Below are 19,093 nucleotides of genomic sequence, written 5' to 3'. Positions count from 1 at the left end.
CCCCTTGGGACCCAGGGGAGGGGTCCTAATGGGGCCTAAATTGTACATTTTCATCTTTTTCTTGAGAACCCCATGACCCATTTTCACCAAACTTGGCAGGTAGCATCCCTAGGGGGTTAGGATCTCAATTTGTTAAAATGGGCACCATGCCCCACCCAGGGGGCCCCTAGGTGGGGCCCAAACCCCCCAAAATGAAGGAATCTTTAAAAATCTTCTCTAGAATCAGAAGTTATCTCTAGCTAAGATAATACTATGAGTGAGTACATTAATGACTGTAGTTTCAAGTTTGTTCATAGCAGATCCAGGGGTGCCCCTCTTGGGGGGGGGGGGGGGGGGGGAGGGGTTGGGAAGGTCTAAATGGAGGCCTGAATTATACATTTTCATCTTCTTCCTGAAAACATCATGATGGATTTTCGTCAAACTTGGCAGGTAGCATCCCTAGGGGGTCAGGATCTCAATTTATCAAAATGGGCACCATGCCCCACCCAGAGGGCCCCAGGGGGCCCCATCCCCCCAAATTAAGGAATCTTCAAAAATTTGGGCCCTTATTTTACATTTTCATCTTCTAGTTGAGAATGCCTGGTCAAATTTTAGTAGAGCTGTGACCAATTTAGATTAGTGACTGCGGGAAAGGTGAACTTGCGATACTCAGGTGAGCGCTAGACCCGTGGGTCTCTTGTTCAATATTAATTCTGTGATGCATTTCAGTGAAATCTCTACTATTCCTGCTAATATCTGTATTTCACTTCATGTATTGAAGTCAATTTGAGTGTAGAATAGCATTCCACTGTAAGAATTAGATGTAGTATTTTTACAGAGAGTAAATTAGCAGTCTTCTTTCTATGAATCTGCAACCCCACCACATGTTGATTCAATGCTTACCTAGAATTACCATGATACATAGTGCAGTTGTTACAATAAGCATCAATTATAGAATTTTATATCCATTTTTAGTTCGAAATGCTGTTTGAAAGTACACACCTCATCAAGCTCAGTCATTTACAATTAGCATATAGGAAGGATTAGGGTACTTGGTGTGTGCTAAATGTTAACATGATGTAATGTCTACCATACATTGTAGAAATGCAGTCAAAACTTTTTTTTCTTGCTTTAGCAATGGATAAATTGGAATCTGAAATTTCCACTCATTTTTGTCATACCTGAAATTAGCTGACAACAACTAAAACAACAGCAGCACTTTTGAAGAAGGTGGTAGAAGCAGAGACAAGGAGACCTGGCTCGGTGCAGGGTTCAGAATATAGAAAGCCTACCACTGGGACAAGGTTTCTGGAGAATCGCATGGGATCCAAGAAACCCAGTGTGTCACGCGGTCACAAGATCACGGCAGGAAAGGTGAGATCGGATTCGATTTCATTGTGACCATTCAAGGACATAACATTGACTTCATTATATTTTCATTTAATTGTATTGTTTTTCCTGTCTACCCTCTAGGGAGGGCTCACAATCATCAAAATCAATGTATAGTATCGAGAATATTTCTGTAGTTGTACAAAAAGAGGAAACTGATTTGAACATACTTTTTGCTTCATTGAATAGCGTGCTTGAAGATTTAGTATGTGTATTGTCGAGCTACACCTGTATGTGATATAGCAAAACATTCAGTTGCACTTCTAGAACGTGTCTGCAATGTTGTGCTGTCATGGTATTGCAAAGATACTGTAATTGTCTTAAAAATAGATACAATATGCTTTAAAAAATAATTTCTTTGAAAGTTCTTGCATGTGAGATGAATCTTAGATCGTAGAATTAAAGTGTCATATCTTAGAACTTAGAATTAAAGTGTATCTGTACCCTAAATTTTGGATAAATTCTGACATTGTAGGTTATTGTATTGGTAATGTCTCTGAGAATTCTGAAAGTGTGAGGTTGCTCCCACACAGAGATATCGAATTAAAAAGGTCAATCCAAAATGCCTAAAATTACCAGCGCCTTAATCTAAAACTAAGCGTAAAGTGTTATTGATTGCATTCAATTGTTTATAGTTTGATAACTTTCCGTGCAAACTATGATGTTTGATATCGCTTTTTGAACTCTTAGACACACACACACACATATTGTGTACATATTACTCAGCAGGGGCTGGGCCAGTGCCGCCGAATGCCAGGCCACGGTCACACATTCTCATATCAGCGACATGTGCAGTGTAAACAGTTCTGTATTGTGTATACACATGTATTTATATTATGTTTGCATGTTGCTGGATTGTGTGTTCTGGCGAGAAATCGCTCTGCCTAATTTTGTGATCAGTCCCCCCTGATTACATACTATGTGAATACACTCGCAAGGCATACTAAATGTTGCAGAAACGAAGGTGTACAATGTCATACCAGAAAACAAAATATCAAAATACCAAAATAGACCTCCTAATGAAATTTTGATGTAACTAATGAATAATTCTGGATAAATACGATGAAACCTTGTAAAGCATAGCGCCCATTAGAAATGTAGTGTGAGTAAGGACTTAGAAGTAGGCCAAACTACATTAAGTTAAGCACACCGGTGACCCGAAAATGTTTGTGTCGACAGCACACCGCTCCGCCCGGGATTAAACTAGCTAGTAGTAGTACTACAACCTGCTAGTGCTAGGGACCACAAATTTAGAATTCTCGTGTAAACTCGGCAATGTCAGCATATTTTTGTTTGTACACCATCCATAGGCCATGACACAAATGTTTTAAAATAAAATTAGTGACCTGTTGTATTACGTAGGCCTAGGCTTCTCATCTCAGTGCATGATTGTCACTGTCATGTTGCTACCATAGTAGGTCTATTTTTTATGTTGGTGTGGACTTGGGTAATCAAGAAGAAATGCACACATATTGACTTTAGCCTGATCCTTTTGTCCTGCCACTTTACCAGTAATACCAGTACTTATACGAGTGAAATACCCATAACCAGCCTGTAGTAACCATGGTAACCTTGCAGGCAACTTTACTACTATTGCGTCCGGGCATCGGAATGGCGCACATACAGCCTGTATATGTAGGCATACTATATAGAGAGTATGCGAAGCGATACCAGTAGAAAGTATTTGATATCTATAGACAGAGGCAAGGAAAGGAAATGTGCACACTACATGCGGCTACTATTTTGCGATGTGGGTACTGATGCGACATGCATGGTTGTGTGCGGGTAATAAAAATTAATATTTCTCAGTAATGAGAGCTTTTTGTGATGAGTGATTATTTTCAATTCAATTCAATTCAATTTATTTTCATACTTCTCAATGAAGGAATGTACATCAAATGTAATAAAAACATAGTGAATCATAATATCCGGCTTGGATGTACAGTAAATTAATGTAAGCATGTAAAACATATAGCGGTCAATCATCGTACGTTTGGTTCTATGTATAACGCTAAAGAAATATGATGGAACCTACTTAAAAGCGAGCTTGTTAGCGTAGGTCCCAAATTCTGAACAGAGTGTAAAGATGAGGAGCACGGATGCAACGTAGGACCAAAATAAAGAGAAAAAAAAAAATTAAAGGCAAAAATACCTGGGGCACTAACAGAATCTTCTCAATACATTAATAGTGATATACAGACAACCACATTCTGCAGATGTAAGAACAGTTGATTTAACAATGTTGACAATAGTGTAATAATATGATTTGAATAATGGTGAAAAGAGAACAACTCGACATGCGAGTCCTCAGAGGAGATATGGGAAACTTAAAGAGTGAACATACAAGTACTAACATTCAAGGAAGAATTGGAATTAGAATTAGAATTACCAGCCAGTATACATGTAGCACTGAGGGGAATACAACAAGCCAGCTGTTCACGCGTTCCGAAGTCTTAGGGTACGAAAAAGGGTACTGGTGTGAAGGAATTTAAGAGCGCAAACAGAGAGGCTTAACTGATTTGAATGACAACAACCAACACAGCAGGAAAAGGCACATAAACAAGAAAGAAGGAAATTTCAATGGACTTACGCAATGTAATTATTCAATAAATTCTGTCTTAATTTGTATTTGAAGGTCGACAAAGACAAACAACCTGCGAGTTCTATGGGGAGATCGTTCCAGTATTTCGGCCCTGTATACATAATTGTTTTTTTCGCAAAAATGGTTCGGGTACATGGTAGGTGATAATCGTCACGTTGGCGGGTGGGATAGTTATGAATAGAATAATTTCTTTTAAACATATGCAAAAAAATATCAGGAAGATCATTTTTGGATAATTTATACATGAATATCCCTAAATTGTAATAAAACAAATCTGACAATTTCAAAAGTTTGTTCTTATGGAAAAATTCATCTGTATGAGATAAATACCCAGTCTTATTAATTATTCTAATAGCGCGCTTTTGTAAGAGAAAGAGCGAGTCAAGCAAAGACTGGGACGTGTTACCCCATGCCAGTATTCCGTAGTTGAGGTAAGGGGAAATCATAGTTGAGTATATAATTTGCAATATATTGGTGGGGAAGTAATCTTTCAGTTTGATTAGAATTCCTGCATTCCTAGATAAAACTTTGGTTAAAAAGTTGATGTGAGACTTCCAAGATAAATCGCTATCAATATACAGTCCTAAAAACTTAATACTATCAACCTTTGTTAAATTAATGCCATTAATTTGGACATGACCAGGAATAAATTGCAAAGAGTGACTGAACAGCATATAATATGTTTTATCAATGTTTAGTGATAACTTGTTGGCATGAATCCAGGACTGAACAAGTTTCAGTTCGTTGTTTAACATATGAATAAGCGTATTAGAATTATGATGTGAAAGAAATAAATTTGTGTCATCTGCAAAGCATATAAAAGAAAGAATCTCTGATGAGTTTTGGAGGTCATTTATGTATAAGATGAATAATAGCAGGCCGAGTAGGGAACCCTGGGGGACACCACATGTAATTGATTTCATTGAGGACTCATGACCATTAAAATAAACATACTGCTTTTATCAGTAAGATAATCTCTAAACCATTCTAAGGCCGTCCCGCGAATGCCGTAATGGCTTAACTTATAAAGGAGAATATCATGGTCTATCGTGTCAAAAGCCTTCGAGAAATCAATAAAAACACCGATGGTGTGTGAAGCATCGTCAAGAGCATGTGTCACTTTATCAATAAAAGCCAATAAAGCGTGGGTAGTGCTGTGTTGCTTTCTGAAACCGAACTGAAAATTCGAAAGAATATTACAATTAACAAGGAATCTAAGAGTTCTTTCATGAACAAGCGTTTCCAAAATTTTTGAAATTGAAGTTCAAAGAGATATCGGGCGATAATTATAAACATGTTCTTTAGAACCCTTTTTGTATATAGGAACAAATCTAGCGACTTTCATCTTATCAGGAAATTTTCCGCTTGATAAAGATTGATTAGAAATATAAACGAGAGGAGAAACTATTTCATTTATCACATTTTTTAAAAGAAAAATTGAAATACCATCATCACCTGTACTCTTTTTATTATTCATTTTACGAACAACTTCTTTAATTTCATCATCAACAATAGGAACGAAAAAGAAAGTCAGTGCGTTCCTATCCCCTAAGAACGAATGAAAAGGTGTCCGTGAATGCGGTGTTTTGCTGGCAAGATCTGGCCCGAGGTTAACAAAGAAGTCGTTAAATACATCCGCCATCGCCCCTGGTTCATCTACTAAACAACGGTCTTTAAAAATGGAATTTGGGGAATTTTTGTCTACAGTGGAGTTTAAAGCTGTGTTAATCACCTTCCACGTACCCTTTATATCAAACTTAATTTGTCAAACTGATTGGAGAAATACTGTTGCTTAGCTGTACGTAGAGTAGATGTAAGCGTATTTCGATAACGAATATAAAAAGATTTGTTTAAAGCATTTGGGGATTTACGGTATCTACAATATAATCTGTTTTTCTTATTAATAGACTTAATCGTGATCCATGGTTGTCTTGGTATTTTCTTATAATTTAATCGAGATCATTTTATTAATGGTACATAACTATTACAATTTGTTGTTAAAATATTCATGAAAATTTCAAAAGACGCATTTACATTTCCAGAACTATAAATAGGAGACCAGTCAACTGACCTCAATCCCTCCCTAAGTCTATTTAGATTACATTCAGACATATCACGAAAACCAGAGTTATGAGTTGGTGTTCTTCTCGTGAAGAACTGGGAAACAAGTGCGAATACTGGGAAATGATCTGAGAGATCTGAAACAACAATACCAGGTGTAACGTCAAAAGATAAATTGTTAATAGATATATTATCAATGAGAGAAGAAGTAGCATCAGATATACGAGTAGGTTTTCTTATAAGGGGAATATAAGATTTTGACAACATAAGGTTGAGGAAATCTTGGCAGATTGGAGTATCATTGCAATTAAAAAGATTTATATTAAAGTCACCCATTATGATACATGTCTTATTGGCAAAATATTTGTCAGAAAGAAGTCCGTGAACTAACTCAATAAATTCAGAAGGGTTGGAATGACTCATTCCGAATGAGGTGGCCTGTAAATTTCCCCCAAAATAATGTTACCTTTGTGTGGAGTTATAACCTCAATGAAAATACTCTCAAAACATTCTGAAATGATACAATATTCATGTAGCAACTGACAATTCAAAGTTCGTGTGACATAGAAACCTACTCCACCACCTCTCTTACTATTCCTGTTATTAGTAAGTAATTTAAAACCACTGATCATGAATTGGGAGGAAGGTGACGTCTCCTTTAGCCATGTTTCACTGAGGCCAATAATAGTATGTGTGAATTGCAACTCGTTAACAAGTAAAAATAATTGGTCAAAATTTTTGTTTAGACTCCTAATATTAATATGTGAAACAAAAAGATATTTAGAATTTGAATGAGATAAGGTGATGATATCTTTTTCCAAATGATAATAAGAGGATACATTTTGAGCAGAAACATTAGTATCTAAGTCAAGCTTTAATTGTTGAGTTTCTGTATTTAAAGATGAGACAAAGTCGGTTCTGTCACCTTCGTCACAGTCAGAACAGTTTAAAGAAAAATTCAATGCAGCTGGCTGGTAATCAAATACTTCGTTATTCATTGCGGGAGGAAGATTTACGTTAATTTGTTCAGCCATTTTTGAAAATAGGCAAACACAAGTTACATAATGACTTGTTTACTAGGAATGCATGCTCATGACTATGGTTGCCATATGTCTCTTGGAAGCAGTGCTCGAAAATAACATTCCGCCGATGAATAGTAACAAAACTACTAACATTCACATGAGGTAAAGAAGGAAGAAGTGATGGTGGTAAGAATACAATGTAACTTGCTGAACTATGCACAAGGAACAAGTACACAATATCAAAGGATGAGCGGTAGGTGTTGGAAAATTCCGTGGAGCAAACAAATAGCGAAAAAGCACTGCGGGCAATCTGCGTCACTAAGACGAGGTAGTGACCATAAAAGCATTTAACAAATTTAAGCGCGAAATTCCCAGGTATCAATGTTACCACACACCGAACTACAGTGGTTATTCTGGATATTATATGAGTTGAAAGGGACGTGAAGCATCTTCCAGAAACAGAATTCAGTTTACGTATATATGTGAACAATAATTTGTTATCGAATAGTTTACAAATCAGAGACACCAGCAGTTTGTTATACACTTGCAGACATGTGATTTTTTGTAAACGAGCGGGAGCACTTAATACAGAGTATTATGGCAGTTATTGATCGTCGAACCGGAAATGCATTGAGAAGTAACAATAAATCGTAACACATTCAAGGAAGAAAGTATATCCAAAGTAACATAGAACAGGAATTGCTCTAATTTTGAGCACATAAAAAATGCACATGTGAACACAATCAAGATCAGACTCCGAACGTCCATATCTTGGACACGTTCCCGGGATGTCACGGCCACACACCCTACCCCCTCCCCAATCTTTTGGTCCAGTCAGGTGCTAAACACAAGATTGCTAACAATTGAAAATTTAGGCACATTAAAGTGGAGTATAGCAAAAAAAGTACAGTGTACAATCGTGAGAGGAAATAGCCTTGTCTCGTACAGCAGAAACAATTGATGTGATAAAAACCCACAGTCTGGGTAATAAGCGTATACTGGGGTGAGCATGCTTGGCTCAGTTAAGTTGACATGACCGTGACCGTTTGGTGAAAAAGAGTGATACAACGAATATGTGGGTTTCAGATTCTAACAAGTAACGAGTCATTCACGACTGCTTAACAAATAATACTAAGGAATAACAACCTCTTGATAGTTGATGGCGGGCCGTGAACGACACATTTAGGCCTAATATAACTGTGTAATTCAAGAAATATCAAGGTACACGGGAGGAGTGTTGTTTGATACACACATTCGGGATAAAGTTATAATATACGGAAAAACACAGAATATTATGGGTAAGATGTGAACATTCAAGGTAGAATTGAACACGGAAAAAAGTTAACTGTGGGGTAGCCTAATCAGGTACCGTTAATCTCCCGGTTCAAAATATGTGTTTTATTTAACCACAATATATCTTGATAAACCTGCTGACAAATTTAGGCTTAGGATGTGAGAGTAGAAGAAAATCTAATGCAACAGATTTACATAGGCTGTAGAAACTCATTCCTGAAACAGATTCCAGCTCGTGGTGCCTTTCTCTTTCCAGTATAGAAGCACATTTGAACCTACCAGCGAAATTTTCGTCGACACATGTTTCTCCTTGCGTAGATTAAAGGCAGCCTTTGCGAGCACACTCCTTTTGGCTTTCAGGGCTGGAGGAAGGTCTGTACGGACGGTGATCCTCCGGGAAACCTGGGCTTAGGTGGCGGCACTAGATGCCCCTGGTTGGCGCTGGCGTTGGCGGTCTTCGAAGGCGGCCAGGATTCTGTTGCGATCTCGCATATACACAAATTTTGCGATGATAGCACGTGGGACGATGTCACGAGACGGGTAAGTGTTGTCCTGGTTTGGCGTGGCGGTGTCGCGACGAGGAAGGCGATGTACGTTGACCAGGGCAATGTTGTCGGCATCGCTAATCCCCAGCTAAGTAAAAGTTTCGCGAAGTACATCTTCGACGTGCTCATTCTGTGCCTGTACGATGCCATAGAAGAGGAGATTTGACCGGCTGCTATGGATCTCCATAAGTGTCAGCTTGTCTTGTAGCTTGGTGATTTCTTCCGCCATCTTTATTTCCATGTCAGGTAGTTTCCTCTGCTCAAGCTCTGTAAGCTTATCTGAGTTCATCGACACAGAATCCACGAGGTCGGAAATCTTCTTGTTGATGGAAGCGACTTCACTAGATAGGGAGTCGAGCTTCGCACAGACATTCGCAGAGGAGCGTTGGATGCTGCGTTGGATGTCAGCAAGTGTGGGTTCGGCAGTCTTGGATTCACTTGAGGATTAACCGGGCCGAGCAGAGTGGGCCAGATGAGCGGTGGCGCTCAGCTCCTTGGTGGTTTGACGGGTTTTGCGAGAAGCCATGTCAACACAGGTAAGTATGTATGACGACGAAGAAGAGGTCAAATTACCAAAAACAATATGGTTCCAGTAATTAAAAGGAGGTATGACTGGAACAATGCGACAATTGGCAATTTGTTGGGGCCACAAAATCCTTGAGCAGTAGTTAGCGTGTTTCAAAAAGTAAGAGGCGAGCGAATAGGGCGGTGGCCGAGAACCCGGGAGTAACTACAGTTGCATGTCCGTCTCCATCGAGAGTCAAGCCGATAAAATGCCTAGCTTACTAAGGACATGCCCTAACACCTCTCAAATTGAAATTTTAGGGTGCAGATGTACTTTTCACAAAAGTAATTATCCTTGATGCATAATAGTGCAGGCCTCGAAATAGGATTTTAGAGGGGCAAGGCCATTTAGAAAAGGGCACTTTTTCCAAGAGGCCAGGGTACTTAGGTCAGTCAGAGGGGCACCAAGGCCACATTGGAAAGGGCATGTTGGGTGTTTATGAAAAAAGAAAGAAGAAAAAAAAAACGAGAAAAACAAACAAACACACACACACACACACACACACACAAAGTGCAACACACAGCAAAAACCTCTTCCCTACAGCTGTAACACATTCCCGATTTCCGCGTTTCTATCATAGTCCAAGAGTATTAGTTTTAACCTGGACATTTTTGGTAACAAGCTGATTTTTTTCAGGATAGGTCCAGAAAAATGTCTAGAATAACATACTAAAAGTCCTCATAAATCCTCCTTGAGCGTTTTCCGCAATCCAAGATGGCGTCCAAAGTGGCCGCCATTTCCAGAAATTCTTATAACTTTTCAACCAGAGAACCCAAATACAAAATTTAAATGTCTGAATATATGTTTTGAAGCATGAAGAACTCAATAAAATACATATTAAGAGATGTTGGTGCACGCAAGTACCAAAATCCAAGATGGCGTCCAAAATGGCCGCCATTTTCTAAAATTCTTATAACTTTTCAGCCAGGTAGCCTAAATACAAAATTTAAATGTCTACTTATATGTTTTAAAGGATGAAGAACTCAATAAAATACATATTAAGAGTTGTTGAAGCACACAAGTACCGTAATCCAAGATAGCGTCCAAAATGGCCGCCATTTCTTTTTTTTTTCATAATTTTGCAAGTAGATTTCAACTGTACACACTTGGAATGTCGCAATATAAGTTTTGAGTCACAAGGAACCACATATAGCACTTATTCAGAGATTTTGAAACACAAATAAAACACTTAAGCACTTTCAGAAATCCAAAATGGTGTCCAAAATGGCTGCCATTTCCTGTATTTCTCACAACCCTGCAACTAGGTAACCGCGATACGCACTTAAATGTATAAATATATATTTTGAGACATAAGGAACCCGCGAAATACTTATTCAGAGATCATGAAGCACGTAAGTACAAATAAAATCATGTGAGTTCTTCGCGAAAACCAAATGTTGCCCAAAATGGCCGCCGTTTGTTTATCAAAAATTGCTGTTTTTAGCCTGTTTCAAGAGACAAAGAAATTCAACATAATGTTCGAGATTCAACATTTAACTCAAAAGGTCCAGTGGAATCTTTCCCTTAAATGTGCGCAAAACGGGTATAAGTTGGGTTGGATGCACCCCCCCCCCCCCTTGGGGAAGGTGGTGGCCTGTACAATTATTATTATTTTCCAAATATTCAACTTGAAGTATTTGCACTTTGTCATGAAATTGCAATCATAAAATGCTAAACGTCCCTCGCTCGGCCCCTTTCCATAGACTTTGTACACTTTTGAGATTAACAAATTTCCGAATCTGTCGTCAAAAAGTGTGTAGATCTTTCTCTTACAAAATGCAAAAGCTAGTTCCGTCATATTGGAGGGTAATTTGCCCTAACTCTTCAACTGCTCACTTCCCCCAATTTAAATTAAATACCCCTTTGATTAACAATTCCCAAATATTCCATCAAATGTGTGTAAATGGTACAATTATTTTCATTTCTATTCAATTGTAAAAACTCCCTCGTGTTGGTGGGGAACGGGGATATTGAGACTCTTTGAGGATGGACAATTTTCTCAATATAACACCAAGGGTGCATTAGGCCGTTTAATGATGATCATCGAAATGCAAAACTTCCTCCAGTCGAGAGTGATCCCCCCCATCCTCTACTAGCTCATTGCCTGGAATATACTAGTCTTTATTCTACTTACACTTTTTAGTATTTTTTTAGTATTTAGTATTTCATCAACAGAGCGCACCATTAAACCCGTAACCTGAAAAAAATCTCCATTTTGTGGGAGGGTGCATCACCTCATACCTCCCCCGCATATATCCATAAATATATATTTTCTTACTTTTAGGACAAAAACAAATCTCATGTATTTCACCAAAAGAGTGCGCTAAATCTCTGAATTTCAAATTGGAAAATCCCCAAATTTCCATCGTATTGGAAGGAGTATCCTCCTCTCACACTTCTCCCTTCCCGACACTTTCCTGAATATATATTTTTCCTAACGTTTTCAAGTAGAAAACAAATATCGGATATTTCACCAAATGGGTGCAAACGTGTTACAGCTCTGTGAATTTTAAGTCCGAAAATACAAAATTTTTCCTCGTGTGGGAGCAGGCAACCCTATAACCGCGCACTTCCATGATTACATATCACATATTGTTCCTTTTTTGATGGAAATAAAAATCTAATATTTCACCAATAGAGTGCATCAGATGTCTGAATATTATGTCTGGAAATGCAAAATCTCCCTCATGTTGGGGGAGGGGGAGGGGATCCCCCTTCCACACCCTTCCATATATTGCCCATTTCCCTGAATACTACTTTATATCCAATTTCCTACTCTTTGATGGAAATAATACAGTATCTTACTAAACGTTTGCACTATATGTTTCACTTTCGAGTAAAAAAAAGAAAGAAAAAAGGTTCCTCGTGTGGTAGAGGAGTATCCCTCCTCCAAGTACCAATATCTGTGAGTGCCATATTCTCTGATTTCTATTCATTATATAATTTTACCAATCTACACGAAATGGATAAGATAATTTAGACACTATATGTTTAAGTAAGCAATATACTGCACCAAAGAAATTCACTGTCATGTGATGAAACACACATTATTTTGTAGCACATGTAGACACTAATTTAATATTAGTGTCTACATTTATGTAGCACAGATATGATATGTTTTACTTCTCAAAGAATTTTTTTTACTTCTCAAGTGATAACTGACAGTTTCAACTGGAACTCACCTCATGGTAGACATCAAATGCGTTGGTAATAAAAAGGGGCTAGCACTAAATCTTCATCTCATGAGCTCGAGGTGACGAAAATAAACCATGTGGTAAAAAGATATTGCATTCTAATAGGCTCTCTGTGTAGCAACAAATCTGTTGGTGAAATATTTCTCTCGTAACAAGGACACACTCCTTGAGTTTAACATCCAAATGCTTTTATTTGTATACTTTACACATAAGAACTTTATTTTGAATAAAAAGTTTCTTATAAACTATACTGACATTTATTTACATAATTGTGAGATAAAATTGTGACTGCCGGCCATTTTGCATCCCATTTTCCATAATTAGGAAGAGCTCGAGCGGTTAAATCAGTACATGCATGCGTCAAAATCTCTTAATATGTATTTTATTGAGTTTTTCATGTTTCGAAACTTGTAAAGACGATTAAATTGTGTGTTGGGTTCCCTAGTTGAAAGGTTACAAAAGTTTCAGGAAATGGCGGCCATTTTGGATGCCATATTGGATTACTGTACTTGTGTGTGTCAACATCTCTTACTATGTGTTTTATTGAGTTCTTCATCCTTCAAAACATACATCTAGACACTTAAATTTTGTATTTGGGTTATCTGGCTGAAAAGCTATAAGAATTTCTGAAGATGGCGGCCATTTTGGACGCCATCTTGGATTTTGGTACTTGCGTGCATCAACATCTCTTGATATGTATTTTATTGAGTTCTTCATGCATAAAAACATATATTTAGACAGTTAAATTTTGTATTTGGGTTACCTGGCTGAAAATCTATAAGAATTTCTGGAAATGGCGACCATTTTGGACGCCATCTTGGATTTCCGTACTTGCGTGCACCAACATCTCTTGATATGTATTTTATTGCGTTCTTCATGCTTCAAAACATATATTTAGACAATTATATTTGGGTTCTCTGGTTGAAAAGTTATAAGAATTTCTGGAAATGGCGGCCATTTTGGACGCCATCTTGGATTGCGGAAAACGCTCAAAGAGGATTTATGAGGACTTTTAGTATGTTATTCTGTTATTCTAGACATTTTTCTGGACCTATCCTGAAAAAACCAGCTTGTTACCAAAAATGTCCAGGTTTAGGCCTTTTTTTACCTAATGCTCTTGGACTATCAGGTGAAACGACATTTTTTAAAACAGGAATAAAAACAACAGTAGGTCCCTAGGTAATGATCGAAACTCGACACCCTTTCAGGCCAGCCAGGCCAGGCTGCCATGTAACTTCAAAGCACATTACGACAGCTGGCTGGCAAAACCACATGGCAAAGGAATTTGCGCGCGCGTGTGAATTGCTCGATGGAGGGCCTGGGAGCAAACAAAGCAGCCTCGGGTATCTATAGATGGTGACATCGAGACACCATGCATTCACCATGCACATTGGGGAGCAACGTGTTGGAGTTGGCAGGGAGGGGTGATCCAGGAGTTTGTGAGAACTTCCCGAGTTACAATCTCAAAGCAAAGCTGAAGCTTCTTGTGGTCTCACACCCAGCAAATCTGCGTGCTAGTTCTCAATTCGAAGGAAGTTTATCTCAGATTTGTTGAGTTATTTTTGCTGAATCATAGGAGCTTATCATTCCTGAAGTTCAAATGGAAGGTTGCCAAAAAAATTCATATTCACAAAGCTTCAGAATTTTCTGACACATTGCCTACTATATTTATTTGAAATGACAAATTTAGAGGGTACAAATCAATGTGGATGATGACCATCCACATCCGATGATTATCCACATATTTGCATCCTCAAAATTTGACATTTCAAATGTATTAAAAATCTTCCAGTAATTTATATTAGGCTGTTGATGCAGCAGTAAAGACATCAGAAATTTCATATGAACTTGAATATTAGTCAGGATAAAGACAACAACAAAAAAAAACTGCACAAAAAATACAATTCTTTCATTGTCACTGGTAGTCAAATATGTGTTTTCACGAAAAATTTGACACACTACTAACACCTCCAAATCGCAGGAGAGTGATAAGAAATAAAGAATCATTACGTTTGTAATCCTGGGTCTTCGCCCTGGGGCTTCGACTTGAGCTATTGATAATTAAACATTCTTTCCCTGTTCATCTCCAAGACCCCAGACAGTTCATGACCTCCAAGAATGTGTCAGTACGCGCGGTTTCCTTTGTTGATTGGTCTCTCTCTCTCTCTCTCCACCCCTCCCCATTCCCCAGTCTGGCACCTTGGCATCGTGGCATTATTCTTTTTTCTTGGTGAACTTCGTGTTCACTCTTTACTACTCTATCTGAATATGCGCTGCCTACATTGTAGCTAGTAACTCTATGGCCGCTGCACTGCGGAGGCAGTCGGGACAGTAAAAGCCGGTCGGGCGTACATGTACGTACACGTCGTCTCGTATCTCGGAAAGATACTTTGAGTTTGAATCAGATATATTGGGACGCGAGTGAACTGAAGGTATGATATTTGAGATCAGGAAAGTTGTTCAAGCTTATTTAACCCTAAAAGGGGGGGGGGGCAGAATCCGCCCCCCTCGACGTTTCGCGCTATAATTCTGTAACGTGAGAAGGCCTCGTCGCGAGGCTTCTTGACTTTCTTCGTTCAAGTCTCGCGCAACTTTTGAGACCAAATTTGCAACGTCCGCGCATACTTTTGCGAAGCCACGCCCATTTTTGTCACGGAATGTCACCCCAAAACGGGCACAATTTTGTGCTTTTGTGTACCTTTCCTATGGAAAACAGTGCTCTGTCATGAAAGTCATAAAAACCTGATTATTTTTACAATTAATCACTTTCATTGATTAATTTTGTGCTAATTATGGTAGAAAAGTGGTCAGTGACAATTTCCAATGAAAAAACAAAGAAAAAAACAAAAGTTGAAAAACAAAGAAATACATAAGAAATTCTGAAAACAATAAAATACATAAGAATTGAAATTTTTGAAGTTTTTGTGATGTGCAATTGTTGAATATGCTAAAACAGATTTACAGATCAAAAATTAGACTCTCAATGCTTTTGATTAGGCTGAAATATCATCTTGAGCTTAATTTGCATGATTAATTAATTGATATTAGAATATGACACAATCTTATAGATTATGACGCGGGTCTCACGCATGCAAAATTTCATCGCGATCGCACCACCGATGGCCGAGATCTCGGGGGGGGGGGGGGGGGTGGGGGGGGGGGGCGGAATCCATCCCCCCCCCCCCCCCCCCCCCCGGTCTGAGCATAGCCAAAAAAGCCCAGCCCCTTTAGGGTTAAGTGTAGACTTTGAGAAAGGCCATATTATACGTCATAAATGATAACTTTCATTCTAGAAGGGCACCACGGCCACAAGAAAAAGGGCACATTTTTTTTTGGCTGTAACTTTGATCAAAAATAAAAAGGCATTGCGGCCAACGAGAGGGGCACCGACAGCCATGGCCGTCGGTGGCAGTCGGTTAATTGGAGGCCTGATAGTGATATTTGATACATTATGTATCCATATCATCTTGTCATATGTTTTCAAACCAGAGTTACAGATTTTATGATACTGTATGATTATAATATTTTTCAGAATTATTCTCCTGTATTCATTTTCTTTAAATCTAGTATGTCCTTCATCTTGTAATAAGTGTATGTCAAGTATTACTATACAATTATGGAACATTTCCTGAAGGTGTAAAGTTGTGATGACAACTGAATTCACATTGTCATGCTGTGTAGGATGGACTTTCACTTTTTGACTCACAGACAAGTGATTCTGGTAATGGACACAGCAAAGAGAAAGTGAAGAAGATTCCTGAAAATTTCACTCAAGCCAACAGACTACAGAGAGAGACAGACTTCCTGAAGTGAGTTTTCATTCCTCTGCCTCAAAGTGTTGGCGGAGCCATGTTTCGGGTTGTTTGTCCGTCTGTCCGTCCTTCTGACCATCCGTCCTTCTCACCGTTCATCCGTAATCAATTTTGTGGACAGCGTAACATAAGAACTGTTAGAGGTATCCAAATGAAACTTGGCATATGTATGTATGAAGAGACAAAGTTGTACCTATCAACTTTTGGATGCACTTGCTCAAGGTCAAAGGTCAAGGTCAAATTCTTAGAATTTCACTATTTTAAAATTTCACTATTTTAAACAGTTTATTCTGTCTTTATTTGTTACAAACTCAAAAAGCTGCATCACTTTGGTGATCCCTCGCATTTATCCCCAAGTTGAATTATCCTTCGGGTTTATGCCAGGTTTAAGTGTGTGCGTGTGTGTCACACACAAACACACTGCTATAGCTTCTGACCACCCGAGCATTGAGAATTAAGGGTTTCTGGGACGAACACTGTACTAGGGTTTTCTATAGCTCAGTCGGTAGAGCACCGGTCTAGCAATCCGGAGGTCTCGGGTTCGACTCCCGATGGAATCCCATTTTCTTTGCTCACTTTTCCACTAATAATTTATATTCTTTCTGGTCAGTTTATTCTGTCTTTATTTGTTACAAACTCAAAAAGCTGCATCACTTTGGTGATCCCTCGCATTTATCCCCAAGTTGAATTATCCTTCGGGTTTATGCCAGGTTTAAGTGTGTGCGTGTGTGTCACACACAAACATACTGCTATAGCTTCTGACCACCCGAGCATTGAGAATTAAGGGTTTCTGGGACGAACACTGTACTAGGGCTTTCTAAAGCTCAGTCGGTAGAGCACCGGTCTAGCAATCCGGAGGTCTCGGGTTCGACTCCCGATGGAATCCCATTTTCTTTGCTCACTTTTCCACCAATAATTTATATTCTTTCTGGTCAGTTTATTCTGTCTTTATTTGTTACAAACTCAAAAAGCTGCATCACTTCGGTGATCCCTCGCATTTATCCCCAAGTTGAATTATCCTTCGGGTTTATGCCAGGTTTAAGTGTGTGCGTGTGTGTCACACACAAACACACTGCTATAGCTTCTGACCACCCGAGCATTGAGAATTAAGGGTTTCTGGGATGAACACTGTACTAGGGCTTTCTATAGCTCAGTCGGTAGAGCACCGGTCTAGCAATCCGGAGATCTCGGGTTCGACTCCCGATGGAATCCCATTTTCTTTGCTCACTTTTCCACCAATAATTTATATTCTTTCTGGTCAGTTTATTCTGTCTTTATTTGTTACAATCTCAAAAAGCTGCATCACTTCGGTGATCCCTCGCATTTATCCCCAAGTTGAATTATCCTTCGGGTTTATGCCAGGTTTAAGTGTGTGCGTGTGTGTCACACACAAACACACTGCTATAGCTTCTGACCACCCGAGCATTGAGAATTAAGGGTTTCTGGGACGAACACTGTACTAGGGCTTTCTATAGCTCAGTCGGTAGAGCACCGGTCTAGCAATCCGGAGGTCTCAGGTTCGACTCCCGATGGAATCCCATTTTCTTTGCTCACTTTTCCACCAATAATTTATATTCTTTCTGGTCAGTTTATTCTGTCTTTATTTGTTACAATCTCAAAAAGCTGCATCACTTCGGTGATCCCTCGCATTTATCCCCAAGTTGAATTATCCTTCGGGTTTATGCCAGGTTTAAGTGTGTGCGTGTGTGTCACACACAAACACACTGCTATAGCTTCTGACCACCCGAGCATTGAGAATTAAGGGTTTCTGGGACGAACACTGTACTAGGGCTTTCTATAGCTCAGTCGGTAGAGCACCGGTCTAGCAATCCGGAGGTCTCAGGTTCGACTCCCGATGGAATCCCATTTTCTTTGCTCACTTTTCCACTAATAAAATATATTATATTTGATTAAGAAATCATCCTGGAAATGTGTGATGGCATTTACATACACTTTGGTATTCTATATCACTGTCAGATTGCTATCTTACACTTGATACTAGAAACATCTCTGCTATTTTCCAGTTTGCATCCTCATTTATCTATTTAATTTTTGTTTCATGACTATCATTTAAGATACTCTGAATGGTCTATTTTCCATGAAGAATTAAAATGATATCAAGAATCAATTCAGTTACCGATTTTAATCTAAATTTGTGTTAATATGGTATTTCCCTCCCGGCAGGTGTATATTTTGTTTTGCTGACCGTCCTGCAGACCCATTTGCAAGGTTTTGCATCTGTTGTGGCTCACCGGTCCCACCTCTCCCTAACGTCAGACTTCCTCCTCCAGAGCCTTCTCAGGTTGGAATTATGCTTCTTCCTATAAGCTTATTGGACTTTTTTCATGGACAAGTACATGTAGATATGTGACAAGCATTATCTTGTAGACAAGCTTTGCTTTATCCATTTATTAAGACAGGCATTCAGTTTCAGTTTTCCAAAGCACTTCTGTGTATAGCTTTTTTATGCCTCCGCCACGAAGTGGTGCCGGAGGCATTATGTTTTCGGGTTGTCCGTCCGTCCGTCCGTACGTACGTACGTCCGTCCGTCCGCTTTCGTTTACGCGATAACTTGAGTAATATTTACTGGAATTTTACCAAACTTGGTCCAAGTATAAAGTATGATGGGGC

The 19,093-nt window shown here is 38.9% G+C and overlaps 1 protein-coding gene and 1 non-coding gene across 2 annotated transcripts in view; both read left to right on the top strand.

Moving 5' to 3' along the window:
- Window positions 1–19,093, top strand: part of LOC140232969 (double zinc ribbon and ankyrin repeat-containing protein 1-like) — a 91,695-nt gene that overhangs the window by 23,620 nt on the left and 48,982 nt on the right. The window contains exons 4-7 of the mRNA XM_072313078.1: window positions 1,171–1,353; window positions 3,046–3,048; window positions 16,359–16,459; window positions 18,647–18,764. Of these exons, the coding sequence (XP_072169179.1) occupies window positions 1,171–1,353; window positions 3,046–3,048; window positions 16,359–16,459; window positions 18,647–18,764 (405 nt within the window). The remainder of the gene's footprint in view (window positions 1–1,170; window positions 1,354–3,045; window positions 3,049–16,358; window positions 16,460–18,646; window positions 18,765–19,093) is intronic.
- Window positions 16,948–17,022, top strand: Trnaa-agc (transfer RNA alanine (anticodon AGC)). The gene has a single exon. It is a non-coding gene; the product is annotated as a tRNA-Ala (tRNA).

This window comes from Diadema setosum, chromosome 1 (genome assembly GCF_964275005.1).
Source record: "Diadema setosum chromosome 1, eeDiaSeto1, whole genome shotgun sequence".
Classification (NCBI taxonomy): domain Eukaryota; kingdom Metazoa; phylum Echinodermata; class Echinoidea; order Diadematoida; family Diadematidae; genus Diadema; species Diadema setosum.
The sequence above is the reverse complement of the archived record's forward strand: the minus strand, read 5'-3'. Positions and strand labels throughout refer to the sequence as shown.